This window comes from Schistocerca cancellata, chromosome 4 (genome assembly GCF_023864275.1).
Source record: "Schistocerca cancellata isolate TAMUIC-IGC-003103 chromosome 4, iqSchCanc2.1, whole genome shotgun sequence".
In the NCBI taxonomy this organism is placed as follows: Eukaryota; Metazoa; Arthropoda; class Insecta; order Orthoptera; family Acrididae; genus Schistocerca; species Schistocerca cancellata.
This window is the reverse complement of record NC_064629.1, coordinates 341,309,970-341,331,462: the sequence shown is the minus strand read 5'-3', so window position 1 is coordinate 341,331,462 and position 21,493 is coordinate 341,309,970. Positions and strand designations below refer to the sequence as shown.

The 21,493-nt window shown below is 37.5% G+C and overlaps 1 protein-coding gene across 7 annotated transcripts in view; it reads left to right on the top strand.

Moving 5' to 3' along the window:
- LOC126184547 (serine/arginine repetitive matrix protein 2-like) overlaps positions 1 to 21,493 on the top strand; it is a 294,117-nt gene that overhangs the window by 69,171 nt on the left and 203,453 nt on the right. For 6 of the 7 annotated variants that reach the window (XM_049926970.1, XM_049926968.1, XM_049926966.1 and 3 more), the window contains exon 8: positions 9,533 to 9,652. The exons of the other annotated variant lie outside the window; for it this stretch is intronic. In XM_049926970.1, coding sequence (XP_049782927.1) covers positions 9,533 to 9,652 — 120 coding nt within the window. The remainder of the gene's footprint in view (positions 1 to 9,532; positions 9,653 to 21,493) is intronic. 7 annotated transcript variants of the gene reach the window in all.

Sequence of the window (21,493 nt, the reverse complement as noted above, 5' to 3'; positions counted from 1 at the left end):
GTATACACAATACAACTTTCAAATAACTGAAGGAGCACTTCTCGTTTGGCAGTTCATTCTCCTGTCCCATACTCTTCAAAGCTATGCCTTGTCTTTCTAGCTTATATAATTAATTTACCCACTCTTATTTTAAGCAGAAGTTTTTTCATCGAAGCGATTTGTATTTGAATCTGTATTTTTAAATGTAGTGTGTGCCTCAGAGTGTTAGCTGATGTCCTGCTAACCTCTTTGCTCTCACATGTGTAGTCACGTCACACCATTCAACCAGGTTCTTAAACTTGTGCTGTTTGATTGAATATAAACCTAGGTCCTCCTTGCACCCTTAACAGGAATCATACCCCAAGACCAACGAGCTCTCTGACAATATGAATGCAACATATTCCAGTGCAGTCCCGCCTTCAGAATCTTCCATTAGTATTCTCATAATATAAATTAATGTTGCAGAGCCTGATGTAATAACAGTATGGCAGTAAATAAAGGAAGCAGTTCTAGTGTTTAGCCGAATAAGTTTCATGCCCAAGCACAAAGTTGTGGGGAACTTGAGTTGTATCTTTCAGAAAGCTCAGCTACGGGTCATGCCATTCATGACATTAATATCCTGTAGAACCCACTTCAGTAATTAATGTCATGTCCTTACCAGTTTCTATAGCGTGAACAATGGTCAATGTGTAGCATTTGGAACAGTCAGTGTTGTTTCTATACAGCTCATCACAATTTTCAATGGAATTATTATGCTGGCTCCTCATTTCAACCTCGGAAAGCTTCAGTGATGGCACAAAAAGTCTGATACCCAGAATTACAGTAAAACTCATTTTAATGAATCTCTGGGTATCCATTTTTACCCTTAATGGGTGTTTTCATTTATTAATAGTTTAGTTCAAGTATTCTACAGTTAGCTTTAGTAAATCATAAAATATGCATTAGTGCCACAAACATTTCATGGGACTCTATAGGCATTCATTTTAAAGTCACATATAAAATCAACAACTGTTTTATGAATTTAAAACTAATGGCACATACAGATGTGATTATACAAGGAGGAAAGATCCACAAATATTGGCATTTATTTCTTGGAAAATCAAAATGTAGTTTGTGTGGACTAAGCAAGGTGACACCGTGGTTAGCACACAGGACTCACATTCAGGGGGACAATGGCTTAAATCTGCATCCAGCCATCCTCATTTAGATCTTCCAGGATTTCCCTAAATTGTTCCAGGCAAATGCCGAGATTATTCTTCTGGAAGGTACATCCACTTTCCTTCTCTATTCTGGAAACAGTCGGAGTTTGTGCTCTGTCTCTTATGACCACGATGTAGGCAGGACGTCAAATCCTGATCTTTTTTCCCCTCTTGCTGCCTGCATAGTGTACTAACAAGAGTTATAGTTCACTGATAGTGACAAGAACTGACTCATCTACATAGTTTGTGTGATAAAGTTCTTGATTATCAGCAACAAAAGTTAGTATAGGTGAATCCTTTGTCTCTTCCTCTTCTTCATCATATTCACCAGAACCTTCATCCACTTCTACTTGGTTGTTTACTAAAGCATCACACAGTTCATTTATACATGTCTTGTGTGCAGAAGACAGGATGTCATCACAACAGCAGCTTTAAGACCTGAAATGTCACTCTTGCTGGAATATCTGTGACAGCATTCCATTCTTCTTTAGGGAAATCATCTTCAACTTCTGCAGCAACTAATAATGACTACTGGAAACAAATGTTTGTAAACAGTTCAACACAATCTGTTATGTTGCAGCATTCTAGGCAGCAACAAACATATGCATAGAATGTAAAATGTTCGTTCTCATTACAGCCTTTATTTTAAGCAATGAATTAATTTTGCATAACAGGCATTCAGTATTTAGCTTTCACAGAATGGTGTGTACCCAGGTCTAGAGGCTGCGGATGACTTGTGCAATTCACAGGAGGATACACAACATTAACATTTCTGATGAATGCCACTACCTTGGAGTGTGCAGGGAGCCAGTTAATAATAAGAATGAGCTTTCTTACTTCTGTGCCTGTCTAGGTATCTAAACTCTCAAAACAACTTTATAAAAATTTCAGCTATTATCCATGCATTGCTATTACAATTATTGGTGCACGGTTGTGTTTTTATGTTTATGAAACACATGGGTACTTTAAATTTTCCAATTATTAATAGAGATAACTTTCACTGCCACAGCTATTAATTACAGCAATGCAATTACTCTTTATTTTCTGTTACTGTCCCTGTAACATAACAGAATATGTTGTTGAGGGACATAAGTTATAAAAGACACCAGTTGCATCAGTGTTGAATATGGTCCTGGGCTCATATGCATGTATCAGTTGTGGTAAAATTTTCTACTTCTAATGTTCAACACTTTCCACATCTACTGCATCACTTTCCCCATTTAAATTTTGGTAAGGGAGAGTATGATGATTGTTGAAGTGGGGTTATGATGTTTTTTGAAGTGACCCAGCCAGTCATTTGGTGCACAGAAATATTCAATCCCGAGCTTCAGGATGATTTCTTGGGCCTTCTTTTGCAATAAATTGATACCTATAGGAATGTTTGTACTTCTCATTTCATAATGGATGGGTGGTTTCTAAGCCCTTAAATGATGAAGCATCACTTTTCTTCCTATTTATTGCAGAAAAACTATGAGTTTCAGCAGTCGGAAAGGCCTCCTGTGGCAAATCCTGTTTCTTTGCCATGTCAGAGAGTGTAACACTATACTTGTCTGAGATATCATTAATAATCATCAGCTTCTGCTGAATCTTACCCTTTCACCTTTTGCTAAGAGTAACTACTCAAAACGTAGGCACTTTTCAAAATATAGAATCCAATGCTTTGGTAAACAATATAAGATTAGTTTGCACATGTTTGGGCCTAATGGTATCTTCTTCTGTGATGTAAAATGACATGACGTACATGAAGAAATCAACACTTCAATGTTCGCATTTTCATTGGTTTGTTATCTTTCTCCATTTAGACATTATTGCCCAAAAGAAAAATGATGGAAATTTTAACTCAACTTCCCATCTTAGTTATAATAAGAAAGTCCCACATTTTAAGCCTAAAAGTGGAAAGACTTCATGTACTAATGATTTTAAAAATGTAGCTATAGTATCTGGTGACATAAATTGACTCGAGACCATCAACTGATCAATGTACTAATTGGGAGGCAGTTTGAAATTATCAACCAAAAACTGTGGCCTACCTATTGACAACAAGATTGAATTGTGAGTTACTAACATCACACTGTTAGCAGTTTACTGTAACTTATTCAAGAAATGAAAGGAAAAGCCACAAACTCTTGGCTTAAGTCTCATGTTAGGAATTTTGGGTTAACTGTGTGCAAACTGATTAATATTTATTCCTCAAAATAAATATTTTTGTTAAAGCAGATTCTGATAGAACCAGACTAAAGTAAAATTGTCCTTATGGCAGTTCCACATGGACAGATGCAGATATTTGTTGAAAGTGGGCATTCCTTCAAAGTAGGTTTGCTTGTATGGGATTGTACTGTACGTTAATTGCTGACATATATCAAACATCTATTTACCATCGGGGATTGAAGTCATTTAAGTTCTGATTGCTGTTAACGGTGTAGAGAGAAATAAACACTGCGCTATGCTCTAAGTGGTATTTGATAATGTTATTGCATATTTACGTGTGCTATCTGATGTAGGAAATTCTGTGTCAGGTCTTTTACACAAGAAGTGAGCTGAAATAAGTATTTTGGTCTCTCAACTTCTCTCACCATGATTGATTAATGGTGTGCTTTCGAGTATACAGCCGAGTTGTTATTCTCTATGTACATAAATGATCTGATGGAGAGGGTGAGCAGCAGTCTGTGGCTCTTAGCTGATGGCACTGTGGTGTACAGGCGAGTGTTGTCATCGAGTGAATGCTGGAGGATACAAGATGATTTAGACAAAAGTTTTAGTTGATGTGGTGAATGGCATCTTGCTCCAAATGTAAAAAAATGTAATTTAATGCAGGCTGATAGGAAAAAACAATCTCTTATGTTCAAATACAGTGTTAGTAATGAGCTGCTTGACACAGTCACATCAATTAAATATTGAGGCGTAACACTGCAAATCGATAGGAAATTGGCATGTGAGGATTGTAGTAAGGAAGGCGAATGGTTGACTTAGGTTTATTGGGAGAGTCTTAGGAACATATGGGTCATTTGTAAATGAGATCATGTATAGAATGCTAGTGTGACCCATTCTTGAGTACTGCTAAAGTGTCTTGGGTTTCTACCTGCTTGGATTAAAGGAAGACATGAAAACAATTCAGAAGCGGACTGCTAAATTTGTAACTGGCAGGTTCATTCAACACGTATTATGGAGTTGCTTTGTGAACTCAAATGGGAATTCCTGGAGAGATGATGACATTTTTTTCATGACACACTATTTTAAAAATTTAGAAAACCAACATTTGAATTTGACTGCAGAACAATTTTACTGCTGCCAACATATATTTAGCATAATGACCACAAAGATAAGAGAAATTATGGTTTATACAGAAGCATATAGACAGTCCCCCCTCCCCCCCCCCCCCCTCGCTCTGTTTGTGAGTGGAAGAGGGAAGGAAATGACAAGTAGTGGTACAGGGAACCCTCCGCCAAGCACCATATGGTGGAGTATGTATATAGATGTAAATTTAGATGTTTTTATTCCATTTTATGCACAATATTTTGGTGACTGATGAAGCCGTCATCTTCAGGTGCTACAAGCTGCGTTATGCATATTTACTGCCTAGACTCCAACAAGATTATGATTTATTTATTGTTGATGTTATGCTGCTATTTGTAGCTGAATTCGACTCCCAGTGCCTTCTACACCCTTTGATGCCCATCTGTTTTTCAGAGCCTGCGTCATTGTGTTGTGAAATGCTCAGTCTGTCAGTGTTTTCCATCTTAGGTGGATGAAATGGCCAGTGAGAACTTAATTAGCTTTGTTTAAATTGACATCTCCATCATGTTTTATTAGGTTCTTCTCTTTGTAGCAGGTGGTGTGAGTTGAATTGTTTTATAAACAGCATTTCAATGCCAGCACTAGTTCACAGTGTGTTTGGAGTTCAGACTGTGAGTACACATAACAACACAGCTCTCAGCACGTAGAGAAGACAACTGTGTTGGTTGTTGAAGTAATGTTCATAAAATGGAATGAACAGCTCAGCAGAATAGCGAAAAGCGTGCCATTATATAAGAATTACTTGTGAAACCTATTTAAACATTCCAGAAATTGTATTTACTTGAATATATATTGTCTATTGCACTATGATCTCACAACTGCCACTCATACACCCATATTTGGACAGCTGTAGGCTATTTTGTGCCATTTCCAACTGTCTGTCTGTCTGTCTGCTGGAATACGAGACACAAGGCTTAAGTTATGAAACTTTTACAGTAATTTTATATTTTATTCTACATAGCCAATAAAAGTTTATTAGAATCCTCAGATATTTCAAAGACCAGAACTGCAAGGTTTTTAATATCAATGTCATTTTGCCAACTTAGAAACTAATATCTTTTTCAGTCATCCATGTAGGTCATTTGATTACTGACAGACTGTTTCTTCAACTTCTAATTAATGTTTCATGCATCAACAGTTTTAAAAGACTGGAGTTAGGTCCACCACTGTGTGAGTTTATAGTGTCTGCTTTTAAGCTGGACATCCCGGATTATGACAAAAGATGCTGAGTGGATCTTAGTTCATTCTTCCCATGGAGGAAAACTCTGAGTCAACCATAATTTACCTGCTGCAGTAACACACACAAACAGCTCAACTGTGAAGGTAGACAATATATTCTGGGAAAGATGCGAGGGGAAATGCTACTCCAAATTTTGTTTTCATTGGTGAACTGTAACGCATTCTTCAGTGCCAACTTTTGCATTCCACATTGTCACCGAACAGATTTATTCCATAATTATTCTGTAGCCACCCGTTACAAATGAGACTGTTCCATATTTCAGCAAAGCCTTTGGAATTAAAAAGTGTTATCACCAGTTTTATTTTAAGAAGCTTAATTGAACTTTCAACTTACATAACAAAAAAAAAAATTTGTCACTAGGTATTTTAAAATTATCACAGAGTAGAAGGTTATATGTGGTCAGTGCCAGAAGATAGGGCAGCTTATATTCTGTGTTGAGGGCACATTTTGATGCATCGTATATAATATCCGCGCTGTTGAGACACTTTATAAAGATGGTTGTAGCTTTGATTTACCGTATTTACCCGATTATAAGACAAGGTTTTTTCCCAGATTTGTCATTCGAAAACTGCAGGGTTGTCTTACATTTGCAGATTAAAACTATTGACATTTAGAAATGAAGCTTTGGCTATTGAGGTCACATGCAGATTTATTTTGAAGAATTTGGAAGGTAGTGCTCAGCAAACAAAAATTGCGCTCCAGCAGGCTAGAGATTTCCCGATATGTCGAAGTGCTCAGTACAGTGTTGACATTGCTCGAACAATCACGTGATACTGACTCGTGTGGTGCTAGTGAAAGAGAAACTATGAACTAGCCATTGTGGCAGTCTGTTTCTCTGATTAAAATTTGACATTTTTGTAAAACGTGGAAGGAAACAGCATTAAATTCTGTCATCTTACAAACTGTTATTGTATTTGTACAGATTTGCAAGAAAAAGTTTTCATTCATGTACGGATATGGATTTTTAAGTAAATGTAACATTCAAAAATGGAAATTTTGTCTTTCAAAAAACATTTGTTTATTCAGAACCCAGACCAGTATTTTATTTGGTTATGGGAGACTTTAATGATTTACTAAGTGGATTTCAAATGAGAAATTCGGTCGCTGTTTGCATATTAGAATACCAAGTAAAAATGTTACCAAATTTTAATCAGCTTTAGAACATGATGATAACATGTAGTTGAAACAAGAAGGAAAATTAATCCAGAATGAAATGTCTAACAAAGAAAATAAATCATATTAAACTGACTGTAATTGTTACTGTGACAGTACATTAAAATGGTAAGCCCCATTGTGGAGGTAGTACCAACAGACGTCACTATTAGAGTGCTGCAACGCTCCATGTTTGACCGGTCACGGCTCGCCTGTTGACGGGGGGACCGAGCCGCTCGTGTTCGGCCCCTCACGACTCAGCTCGGTCACGTACTCGCCCCATGTCTGATGTCCGGATTCCTGACACGCGGATAACCGAGCATGACCGGTCACCGCCGACGTCTCACCTCGCCTCGCCGCAGCTCGCTGCGCTGTACTGTACAAATCCAACGCCTCTCTCTCTCTCTCTCTCTCTCTCTCTCTCTCTCTCTCTCTCTTTTAAGACAAAAGTAACGTTTCCAAGAATGGGTACGTGACACAGCTAAATTCATAAAGCATTTGGAAAGTAAAATGATATTTCAATACAATCGCGGATAGAAGACGAGTGTCATTTCCAAACAGAAGATCTATTTTTCCTTTCATTAACAGGAAACATTGAATAAGTGCTGTCCCTGTAATCTAAAACACAACCATCTTCACAAAGAAAGCATACAAAGAACATTCAATATTTACAGACGTAACTTGTCATACTTTTCACTTGTCTGCAACAGAAACAAAATTATAGTTATTGTTGATCAGTAAATCACTAACGCGTCCCGGATTTAACTGGCTGACATCTGCCACGTTAACTTCTCCATAATGCGCACCTAGATATATTAATTCTTTGCCTAGTTCTCTGAAACCTTCACTGGAATCAGCATTAAAAGGTTTCACATCGTTAGCACAGATTGCAACACACTTTGCTGTAATACTATTTTTTATTACTGCCGGTATCCCTGAAGGAGCTGTACCTTTGTGAGGTTTCTTGCAACTATGTTTCTTTAAATGAGTGGTTTCCGACTGGAAACACACTAATGTTGAGCAGTTTATGCACGATACGTACCCAGTAGACGCACTGTTTTCGTCTACAACTAACAGAAATGTTCTCCATACTTGGCTTTTTAGACCTTCCCTTTCTTCAATGTGTAAACATTGGTTTCAATCTTATGTCTTAACTGCACTGGCTTCCTCGCGCTGCATGATTGCAGAGAGAGAGAGAGAGAGAGAGAGAGAGAGAGAGAGAGAGAGAGACCACAAATGAGAAGCCTGTACTGGCTGCAGTCTCACATGGATAATGAAACGTATAAAGTGTTTGAAGTTATGTGCTACGTATTCGGTCACGGCTTCTATGCTCGGTCACTAGAACTAATACGGGCAGCCTATCCAGTTAGGGTGTGCTCGCCCCATCTCGTATTTTGTGCTCGCTTACTCGGTCATGCAGGACTCTATTCACTATATTGCAAGATGAGCGAAAGTTCTAGTTGGTGTTGTTATGTATAACTTGCACACTAGAAAATATTGCAGGTCTGTTTTTCACAGTTGTTCAAGCTCAGCAATACGGAAGGGGAACACTGACACCTGCCTGCCTGAGAGGTGTACAAGATGATTGTATGATTGTGGGGAGGGGAGCAGTGAGTGAGCAGCAAAATTTTGTCGTGTTGCCAACTGTGGGAAGCTGTACCATGTACTTTGACTTTATGTGAACAACTACCATGTTTAAACTGCAGTTTGCCTGAATCCATTTGTATTGAGAATCAAATTGTCTTTAAAACTGGAGAAATACTCAACATTAGTATTCATTTCTGCAGGAGACGGCAAAAGTCTTGATACGGGCCAGTGGCATACTTACATGTTTCTTGCTGCTGAGTTGTCAGTGCTCGCTGTGACGTATTACAGGAATGAAAGGGAGCATGTCAGTTGCTGGTTCTGTGCAGATGAGAGACCGGCGGGCATGCGATGTGTTTGGAAGCGAGAGACATTGTAACATTCTCACTTCTGTATAGAAGTGAATTTCGATTTGTATTCAGATAAAAACAGCTGAATTCTCAGGTCTCACCATAACCACCACCTCAGAAATTACCTCAGAAATTACAACACATTTGGAAGAAACAGCCAGATATTTGTGACAATGAAGATATAAATTTCACAGCTGTACTATTAGGAGGATGATTAATAAATAGTGATACCACAGACATCAGGGTTAGTAAGCAAAAAAGGTAGAAAAGAAAAAAATCCAAAAAATTGATTTAAACTTTTCTTTTCCTTTATTTTATTTCTCCTAATATTATCAAAATGTACACAATCAATAAATGGCAAAAGTTTAGAATAGGTGTAATGTTAACTTTTTGGCAGATGCTCATTCAATAAAACAGTTTGTAATTTTGATTAGCCAGAATACGTTAAAAGTAAATTTTTCTAGAGGAGCCTCTTAAAAAAGGGGGGTCGTCTAATATTCAGGGTCGTCTTATACTCGGGTAAATACGATAATCTCGTAACATTATTGTTTGTTTGTATTACAAGTGTGTAGTATGTTTTGTTCTGTGTTACACTTCTATGTGATGTAGTCTACCCACGAATTTATATATTGACACTTCAGTTAAATCTCTAGTGTGAGTAACTTTGATTATAAAGCCGTCTAAACTCTACTGAATTTACAGTCTAAAATAAATTTTACTGAAATTGTTTGCAGGATACAAGAAATACTGAACAAAATCAGGGTAGAGTCACCTGGGTGAGAGTGCCGACTTTCCCAGTTGGTCTAGGAGGACGCCGTGTTCAGTGCGTAAGGGTGTCACCAGTAAACCGACAAGTGTGTACTATCTTCCCTCTTTGTTATTGCGCTTGATATATTACTCTGGCATCTTTGTGCAATATCTTGTGTGAAGCTTTTTGGCAGATTAAAACTGTAATCTCAATCGGGATACTAACTCAGAAACTTGATTTTGAGGGTGATGCTATCACCAATTGAACTAGTCAGGCACGATTTATAACTCACCCTCACACTTTCACTTCTGCCAGTACCTGTAGTTTACTTCCAGACTTCACAGAAGCTCCCCCTGCATATTTCGCTGGACTAGAGCTCCTGGAAGAAAGAATATCCCAGAGAAATGGTTTAGCCACAGCTTTGTAGATTTTTTTCCAGAATGAATCTTTCACTTTGTGGTGGGGCGTGCACCATCTGGAAATTTCTTTGCAGATTAAAACTGCATAGTGGTATGGGATTTGATACAAAAGTGTGTGTGTGTGTGTGTGTGTGTGTGTGTGTGTGTGTAATCTGGAAGGCAGGAGGGAGGAAATGGCAGAAGTGAAACTGTGAGGGCAGGTTGTGAGTCCTGCTTAAATAGCCCAGTCGGTGAGTTACCTGTGATAGATAGGTATCTGGGTTCGCTTCTCGGTCCAACACAAGTTTTAATCTGCTAGGAAATTTAAAAAAAGCGAACACTCCTTTGATGGTGTGAAAGATTCATTTTGGAACTGTCCTCTGTAATACATGTTAATTACCTAACTGTGAAACATTGCATGCTCAAGAAAGTTTGAAAACATATTCAAAAATTGAAAATAGAGATTTTTTTTTACCTTTGGCAGAATGAGAGCAAACTTACTCTACAGGTGGGCTTGTCTTTTCTTATGCAATTGATGGTTGCAGTTAAAAGATGAGAAATAATGGGAGCTATTATTGATTGTTTCATGGTGGCCATTGTTTTGATGAACAATGCAGCAAACAATTTAAATTGAAATATGACCAAACAATAAGTCATTACAGTATTTCTGACCTCACACTATTCACTGAGGTTCAAAGGAAAATAATGCAAAAATGACAGAAAAAGCAGAAGCAGTCCATTTGGCTCCTACATTTTAGTAATGGAAGAAAATTCACTATGCATTCTGGAATGTATACTGAAATATCATATTGATAGTGAATTTCCTGAGGGGGAAATCTTATTTTTTATTTTGGTATGCTAAAATTAGCTGTAGAAAGTAACGGTCATAATTTTTAATTCAATTGCAGTGTGCTATTGACATTAGAACACACAGGGGGCAGACTGAGTAATACCGTTAGAATCATTTAACAAATCCCATTTTTGACTTTCTGCAATTTATAGCAAAACCTTTAGGAGAAGTTTCCAGTCTGAAATATCACAGGTGTTCTGAGACAGCTTTAATTACTACTTGAGATGACATTTATAATGAATTTAATACTAAATTCAAATTTCTTACATAATATGTTTGTATCCAGTTTTAAAACGTCATCCCAAAGTCATTAGACATCTTACTGGAAATTCATTATAGGATTCCAGAAATACTGTAAATGTTAGAATATGCTCAAGAGAGTAGCAGAGGATTTTTAAAATATCTAGAACAGTAAACATAAAAAAGTACACTTCTAAATAACATTCCAACACACGAAGATTATTTTACGTCTGAAAGGTACAGTATTAGTCAACTCACACAGAGCTTCATTTGTAGAAGACAGATGGTAATCCTGCTTCAGCCTATGGCCAGTTTAGGGAATGTTAAGTGTATGCACCCTTTTAACAGTGCCGGAATTGGAATTGCAGACATTGAATATGTTTCTTCACCTTTCTGGTACAGAATTGTTAAAAAAAAAAATTACGTATCACGAATTGATGGTTGAGTCTATATAATGAAATAAGTATGGAATGTTGTAAGACAGGCAGTAAACCCTTTGCACTCGATAATGCAAATACAATGCATCTCTGTGTTCTTTATTTAAATCACTGGCGGCAAGTGCGAGTCTCTTTGTAGAAACAATGAGGACACTCACCAACAGTTAGGTATACATTAAAATAAAAGGTATGCTTTCATTCAAACATGTTTACGTGAGCATTACAACACAACAGTTTCTGTTGTGCGATATTTTTTGAAACTTTTCAGGGTAAATCGTTTACATTGCCATTTCACTCTAATTGTTTACAAATGAATCACTGTTATCATCAAAAACATTGTTCCTCTTGTTTTGCTTAAACATTCCTCTAAACGCTGTACTATTTCTTCCCCAGAAATGACTGGGCTTGAAGAACTAGTTATTTCACACCTTTACTGACTTGAATGTAATAATTGCAACATATCTCTTAATGCAACTGCTACAGTTTGGCACTGATTTAACAAAGACTTTGCTAGATGCAGCATTGATGCCTAGAAGAGTAAGGTTTGATAATAGGGAATGTGAGAGCTACAAAAAAAAAAAAAAAAAAAATATCATGTCAAATGAGACTCAACATTGGAGTGGAAAACAAAATTCGCAGTGTTGAGTGTCGCTTGCCTTTGGAGTGGAAAAGGTTTAAGGATGTGACATGATTTATATTAAGGGGATGGAGAAAATTTATTGTGATCTATGTTATGTAACAGATATGTTTTATAAGTAGCCTTTTAGCCGTGGCTTCGCTCGCGTATATGTTTGACACATATATTGAACAAACCACCTTCTCCCGCTCTCCGAGTCCACCTCTTCCTCCCTCTTGTCTATCCACCTCATCCTCCCAACTTTATCAGTATGTCTCTTCCTCCCCAGACACACTCTCTGTTTCTACATCTCCTTTTGATCTCTGTCCATTTATTCCACCCATTGTCATCCCCTTGTCTCTCTCTCTCTCTCTCTCTCTCTCTCTCCCTCTCCGATCTGCACACTACCCTTATACACCTTCCACTGAATCTCTCCTTTCTCCCCTCTCTCTGTCCATTTTTCCTGCCCTCACTCTGTCCATCTCGTCCTCTATCCATTTCAACCTGTCCGCAGCCATGCTCATTGGCATGTGTAGCTCGTGCAACACAGTTCAATAAATCAGGCTGAAACTACTTCCACAACATGCCTGTCATGCCAGTCAGCCTACATGTCGATTTCCAGAATACCGTTTCTTGCATAGGCTGCCCTGCAAAGCAGATTGATTTGGCAGGCCAATACTGTTCTGAAGCAACATGCCTGTCTTGCAGGGCAGCCCATACTCCGGGTACTGGAAAAAAAACATGTTTTTGCCTTTATCTCCACTCTTATTGGAGCTATGAGGTTATAAAACATGGTCTGATACTCGTGAGACCTTCTGTTCCTGTGCCAAATTTGGTTGCAATTGATCCAGTGGTTATCTCCAGACAGAATGGCTATAATGGCAGTTACATATACATCTACATTTTAAATTACAAAAATATCATCAGAATGTGGGATTTTGTTTGTTTATTGTTACATTTACGTGTCCTAGACATTTGACTCTGTGTACCATAACTTTCAGCTTAGTTATTATGTGATATCTTTTACAGTACTTGAATGGTCCCTTTTGCAATATTTGTATAATCAGTAAATTGTGTAGCATCAGAAAGAGGTTAACTTTTTCTTCAGTGTACATTTTGATCAGAATTTGTAAAGAGCATAGTGTGAACATTTTAACACATAGGTGCCGACGCACGTAAAAATACGGGTGTGCGCGGCCTGCCCGAAAGTCCAGCACCCGTAATTTTACGGGCGCGTGTTCTTGTTCTTCCCCTTCCTTCCTTTTTTGTGTTCTTACAGCTCCCGCTTGTCTGGGAGGCACTGCATGGACTTTTGTTCGAGTATTGGTCACTAGATGGTGCGGGCATGCTGTGGAAGGGTGTGCTTTCCTTTTTATTTGTCGGGTTTTGTGAGAGGCGATTTTTTTCACTCAGTCTCAGTAACGTCAACGTGGCGAAGCGTGGATTGACGGACGAAGAAATTGCTCGCGAGTTATATCGTGATTTAGAAGAAAGTGACGTTGATTTGTCAGAGGAAGATATTGTAGATGACTCTGATGATGATGTGGACTATGTTCAAGAAGAAGTTTCTGGCAGTTCAGGTAAAGAATTCTGACAACAAAACATGTATAATTTTTGTTCAGATTTTCACTGAAAAAACTCTCAGTACGTAATTATGATTTTATTTGCAAATACTACTCTTCTGATAGATTCAGAAGAGGAGAGCAGGTGTCGAAGCACTTCATCAGCAAGTAATCCCGTCGATATAGTGCCTGAAGAATGAGCGAGACTGACGGCGAGGGGGAAGCCGAGACCTGCACGCTGCACCAATTCTGAGGAAGGTTGGACGACTACTGATCATGCACTAGATATCGATCTATTCTCAGGACAATCCAGAATATGCAATGTTGTCAGTTTAGACCAGAACAGTGCACCTCTAGAATTTTTTTCATATTTCCTGACAGACAGTGTGATGAAACATATAAAGGAACAAACTAATCTGTATGCTCAACAATGCATCAGGAAATTACGAAGCACAAATTCCCTTTCACCCACCTGCTCATTATCAAAGTGGAAAGGAGTTGTACTTATGGTAATAAGGAAGTTTCTGGCAATTGTAGTCCATATGTGTGTAAGTGTGAGGCCACGTATACGAGAGCACTGGTCCAAGAACCCTGTTGTGTCATGTAATTTCTGTCCAAACATCTTGAGCCATGACAAATTTCTTTCTATTTTGAGAAAGTTCCACATTAGTGATAATTCCTTAGCTAAGAGGAAAGCAGAAACTGGCTATGACCCACTGCACAAGGTGAGACCCCTCTTAGATAATGTGTGTGCTAATTTCCAGCGTGCATATAAACCATCTCAAAAAATGACAGTAGATGAAGGCATGTGTAAATTTCGAGGTCGTGTGTATTTCAAACAATACATGCGACAAAAACCAAATAAATACGGTATGAAACTGTACATGTTATCCGAATCTGACACAGGTTACATCTGGAATTTCTCTGTTTATGCGGGTGAAAGGTCTGACGCAGTGACTATGGTAAAGACATTGCTTGCAAATCTGTCAGGGAAAGGCTACACTTTGTTTAAGGACAGATTCTACGCAAGTCCAATTCTTGCTTCAGAACTGGAAGCTGCAAAAACTGCTCTTGTGGGAACAACAAGAAATCTCGGCAGGGATTGCCTCGTGCTATAAAAGATCTGAACCTTCAGCGAGGTGAACTTATTTTCAGGCGTAAAGGAAATATGTTAGCACTGTGTTGGAAGGACAAAAGAAATGTGCATATGATAAGTACAAGGCACACTGCTGAGATGGTCACTTTCACTGATCAGAGAGGAAGAGAGAAGTCAAAGCCAGCTTGTGTAGTGGACTACAATAAAAACAAGTTTGATGTTGACTTATCAGATCAGCGATTGTCCTACGGCGCATTTGAACATCGAACTGTGAAGTGGTGGAGAAAGTTGGCATTCCGTGTTATATTAATGGTGATTGTAGATTCCTGCATATTATACAATAAGGTTACTGGAAAACGCCTCACAACATCTCACTTCATGACAGTTATCTGTGCAGATCTTGCTCAAAGCAAAGATCTTGAACCCCAACCTGGTCCATCTGGACTCTCAAGACTATCAACTGGAAATCATTTCCTGGAAAAGATTGAGACAGAAGTAGGTAAGAAACAGAAACAAAAACAGTGTGTAGTGTGTTCTCTGAGAGGAAAAAAACTGACTTGAAAAGTGTGGCGAAAAGACACAAGCTACCACTGTAGTGAATGTAAAGTAGCATTGTGCAAAATGCCGTGCTTCAAAATTTACCACACAAAGAGCAAAATTGCACCCTAAAATAGTTACAGGAGGTTACTGTAGATAAGACATACTGTATCCATCATAATTACAATTTTTGTGTAAAATAAAAAAAAAATCTTCTAGAAAATACAGTGAATATACCTTCGACATTTTTTTTCTTTCTTTCAAAAGCAATGTTATAATAATAACGCTTGTCAAAAGTATGTATTAATTCAAGAGAAAGGTATTATATATGGTTTTAAACAAGAAAGTCTAGGTTTTTCAATAAGAGTAATTTTATTGCTATAACTGAAACCTTTCATGAATTGTAGTAGTTTAAAATACGTTAAAATCAGCCAGTCTTTATGGTAGACACCCGCACGCAATGGCTCAGGACCCAAAGTGTTAAAATTAGCAGTCAGTTGCTCTGTACATGACTGAAAACGTAGTTGCCAGTAATAATATTTACAATCATCATCTTTGTCAGTTTTGTGTTTTACATATGAGCACCAAAATGATGATTATTATAAAATCATTGAAAACAAAAAATATATTTATATCTTTCACAATTTATGAAGGACAGTTGTTTATACGAAGAGTCTTCTTCTTCTTCTTTTTTTTTATATAAAAAAAAGATCTGTTGGAAAACATATCCTGTAAATGTCCATGAAAACTTCTATTTCATCAGAAAGCCTGGAAGTGTACCAGGCATACTGAATCATTTCATAAAAAATTGGCATTGACAGTTGATGCACTGTTGGTTGTATTTTTATACAGTCTTCACGGGAATGTGTGTGTCTGTTATTTTCAATCAGATAAGCAAATTTTGTATGTGCTGCCTGCCTATACAAATAGGAATCATGAGATTGAATAAGAGTAGTACTTTTTGGAGAAATTGCTGATTGTACATGTCGGTGATTTCTCTTTTTCTTGAGAGATTTAGTCATATAATTCAGGCTTTGCTTGTCCACTCCAAGGGTCAATAATTAATAGAAACAGTTCTTTTCCCACATAAGACTTAAAACAACTTTTGAGAAAGTCAATAAGTAGTCCTGTCATTAGATTCCCAGATTTAAAAGAAATTTTTTATATTTTTGCGCATATTCATTTACTGTTTTTTGAACTTTGATGCCAAAGTTACTGGTTGCTTTTTGTAAACAAACAAATATTTGAGGAAGATGATAGCATATTCAGTGATTTATGTATGTGTCACTTTATTCATGTTGTGCCTTTGAAAATGGTTTTACTTCCATTGTCAGCTTCAGTCCTGTAGTACACCAACTGACGCTGACATCCTGGAAAGGGAAAACAACCAAAATTGAAGTATTTTGTCAAAGAGTTATAAAAATAGGGAGAAAAATGAATTTGTAAACATTCTACAATAATCTACCTGTGTGGTCAGTGTTGATAAAAAAAATCTTTGTTGAAATTCATTATCAATTTAAAAGTGTAGATTCAAGAAGTGCCTACAGAAGCCAAGGTTTCTTCGGGCATCAGTGTTTCCTTTCCTTTCCTTTCTTTCTTTCTTTCTTTCGGGTTTTTTTTTTTTTTACAAATTTTGTCACTTTTCATTGACGAATGCCATGCTTGCTTTTTGGTTTATGAAAGTAGCTGCCACAAGCTTTAAATTCTAAATCTTTAAACTGTTGTGCTGCTGCTAAAGCCCACTGGTGTAAATTCTAAATAGTCACTTGATAATTCTATCAGACTGTAACAAAACAATCGTATGGCAAGGAATTGGTTGTTGTGTAATTATTAAATTGATTGCATCCCTTTTTTTTTTTTTATTTATTCTTCACATTGGAATGAACATTCCTTCTTTTTTAACTGGCTGCATCCCTTCTTTTTTTTGTAGTTTCCACGTGGGGTAAGCCTTTGTGATATTAACAACTTCAATTTTGTAATCCAAAGAAAGAGGGTCTACTATGCTTCTTTTTTGTTCTTTTGGTTCATATTCATCTGAGGAGCTATGTTTGCAACAAATATTTTTAATCTCCACGGCTTATAATATCGTCAAATTTGTATAACCAAATTTGTAGCAACATTTTAACAGGGTGTCTACGACCCGGGAGATCCGGGAAAAACCCGGGAATTTTTTCATCTGGAAGAAAACCGGGAATTTTTCATTGGTTTTGTTCTCAGTTAAATTTTTGTACTTTTGAATGGTAAGAACCAATGCTCTAACAAAGGACATTACTGTATCCTGCTACTGCAGAATAATACTGCAACAATAAAAATGAACGAGAGAAAAGACTAAAATAAAACTTAAATTGCAAAGGAAATGCACCATATACAACAACAAAACACAGTGCTCATACAAGCGTCTGCCAACAGCAAAATGTGTCAAAGGCTTTAGGAAGACTATGCAATGCTTCGTAACAACAAATTGCCTCCGATGAGCATGACGTCACAACTGTTAACATTAGATTTGTTTTAGAAGTTATGAGTGGGATCATGCGTATGCACAGTTGAGTAGTATCTTCTTCCGCTTCTGGCTACAGAAACGTGGCTGTTGGCTGTGTAAGTAAGCAAAAAAAAAAAGAAAGGTGGGGGGGGGGGGGGGGGGGGGGCAGCTAGGTGCTACCGGGAAAAATTTTACTGGCGCACCCAAGCTGCCAGATTGCACAGCAGCCCTGGAAGTAGGAGTGGGGGAGGGGGCGGGGGCAATTTATATTCTTGAGGAAAAAACCTTGTTTCACAAAGCGCTTAGCATCCAGCGCACATTGTTCTAGGGATTATCTGTATGACTTTGAAATGTGTCCCTGTCGGTTTTTGAACATTGTTGAATACATTCTAAGTTATTTTCTGAATGCATCATAAGTTGATTTGTGAATGCGTGCATAGTGTACGTGATGTCTCTGTCAGTGGAATCCTCGTCACATCTAGAAATAAACTTACCTGCAGACAAAAGGGGTTATACGAGCTGAGCAGGGTACAGCCGAACGAAAGAAAACCAACCACTGTCTTATTATGTGGTTGATTAGGTTTGTGAATGATGAGCGTTGTTATGATTACCAGCGAAATCCATAGATTCAGACTACCAGAGTGTGAATAAACGACTAACAGGAATAACAGGTAAGAAAGATTATGTATTATCTTCTCAGTGTAGTCAAGAAAATGAAGTTTTGACAGAAAATTTTTGGCCAGATCGCTATACTAGCAAGGGCCAGTTGTAAAGTCTTCAGCTAGCAGCCGCTTTAAGGTCTATTGTGGAAGTAGCGCGGAAAATGCGTTGTACAAGCACGTAACAGTGCCTAACCAGAGAATAATCGCAGGATAACTAAACTGGTGATTCTGGCAGAGTTAGTGAAGTTAACCGGCAAATAAGCTTTGACATTTGCAGGAATAAATATAGAATTAGTGATGACAACATTGTTTGTTAGAACGAGGCAGGAGAAGAAACGGTGACATCACTTAAATTATGGAAGACTATGACGATTCCAGATTTATATAAAAATTTCACACTACTACTTTTCGATCTCATGCTTGAGAAACTGGAGCGTATGAATGAAGTGTAAAACTATTTCCTAATGTAAAGCTTTTTGCTTGTAGTAGGCCTAATAGGCATTTGATATTGGTACTTTGTGAATTATATTCTGCTGTGTTATAAAAATGACCATGTCTGCCAAAACAGTTTCGTTTATTTGGTGTGTGTTACAATTGCTGCAGTATTATAAAGGCCTATTTTGTTTTATCTCACAGACAGTAACAGAATACAGTTAATCAGATCGAGAAACCACACCAGTCTTGGGCCTATTTGTAATTTCAGCTTTTTCAGTATTAGACAACTACATTTCGATTTTGCATGTAGCAAAACGTTTGACGAACTTTGATGAGGTAACAGATCCTTTCTCAGAAAGGAAGGCACGCCATGTAAAGCTGTAGCAAGATTAGAGAGAAAAAAAATTCTAGGAGCTAAGGATTGAAGACATGTGTACTGTCTTGCTTGTCTCTTCTCTTTACTGGTTTTATGTATCCTATACTTAATTTTATGTCACACAAAGCAGCAAGTTGTTAGCTAATAGGGAATAAAGAGTGCAAATTTTCTGAAGAGTGTTTCTTTTTTTAAAAAAAAAAAAAAAAAAAAAAAAAAAAAAAAAGAGAGAGAGAGAGGGGCAGGATGTCAAACCAGCCGACTGGAAGCAGGAGAGGCACCATAGGACATTTTAATTTCCACTGTCCTGAATATAGTTTGATGGCATCCAGTACAAAATATACACGTTTCAATTCCACAGACCGAAACACAGTGACGTGCGATAGAAGAATGCTGTGTGAAGAAGTGTGGCGCTGCACTTTGGCACATTTAAGATCAAATAACATGTATTGAAATTCCTCGGACACGTATGTTTTATGTATCAGACTCTCCAGAAAGATGTGCGCTACAAAATGAACATATTTTCAAAAATTAGATTTTTGTAAACTTTTTGATGTCCTATCTCAAACGCCCGAGGGACGCCAGTATTAGTTTCAGATTTTATTTTATTTCCACCTTTCTGACAAACATTAATTGCCATGCAGAACAATGAAGTTATTTTTATTGATTTGCCAAAGAAATTTTCTTTTATTAATCTTTTCCGCTGAGGCAGTTAATATATTTGAAACAAAGGGTTTAATTTCAAACTATTGGCTGGTTTCAACTGTTCGGTGCATTTCAGTGTACGTTTTCATCTTCTAGCACGTATGGCATTATGCCATAACAAAGAACCAGACATGAGATAACGAAGCACTGGTACTCAAGGAAATTTACATCCCGAAACCACATTGAAAAGCTTAATATCAGGTCGATTCCTACTTCACTGGGAATCTGGGACTCATTTAAAAATCAGCTCTTTGACGATGAGCCATTTAGAAGAATTTATAGCCAAGAATATCACACTTTTATGTCGTTATTAAAAAATTTACTGGCACATTTGTGTGATATATCTTAAAATGTAATATGTGCATAAAAGACCAACATTATATGTGAAAGCTTAGCTTCTCTTACAGCGTATTGGCCTTAAGAGACCAATATTATATGTGAAAGCTTTGTTTTTCTTGTAGCAACATCATATATATTAATTTAAACCATTAACTTTTCCTGTTCGTGTGTTTGCGCTTCTTAACAGTGATGTTGCTATTGGCTGACTACACAACATGTCCGAAGCTCTGAATATCCAGTCATCAGCTGGCGAGATCCCGTGACATGAGCTACGATTGGCTTACAAATACGCATCGCAATCTCGATTTCAATGCTTTGGAAAGTAACATGTGGTGTTTGGTGGAACTCCAGTTTATATTTTCGTAAAAGTAACACGCGGTGTTTGGTGGAATTTAAATTTATACTTTCGTAATATGAAAATATGCAACGTACATGTTACTGCAGTGCACATCAAACATCTTTCCAAAAGGTGTTTTTTCCCCTGAGTTTCGTTTTCTAAAGTGCCGGGAAATTCTACGCTCATGCATAAAACCATAACCATTCAAATGATTGATAAGTTATACAGCTTTGAGAGAAAATATACTGTCAATTAACAGGGAAAAACTATGTTTCGACCCGGGAGAAAGTGTATTTTTAACCGGGAAATCTGGGAATTTTTTCCTTGTCCGCGTATACACCCTGTTTAATGACAACAGTAATTAAAGCATAAATTTACCTCCAATTAAATGCATTTGAAAGCATTCAACTTTTTAAAAAGAAAACATTAATAGTAATTCACATGTTACATTAATTAACTGTAACCGTCATTTCATAAATACACTGAGGTGACAAAAGTCGTGGGAAAGCAGTATGCACACATACAGATGGCGATAGTATCACTTACACAAGGCATAAAAGGGCAGTGCATTGATGGAGCTGTGATTTGTACTCAGGTGATTCATGTGAAAAGGTTTCCAATGTGATTATGACCACATGACAGGACTTAACACACTTCGAATGCGGAATGGTAGTTGGAGCTAGATGCATGGGACATTCCAGTTCTGAAATAATTAGAGAATTCAATATTCTGAGATCCAGAGTGTCAAGAGTGTGCCAAGAATACCAAATTTTAGGCATCGCCTGTCACCATCGAGACAGTAGTGGCTGATAGCATTCACTTAACGACCAAGGGCAGTGGCATTTACGTAGGGTTGTCAGTTCTAAAAGACAAGCAACACT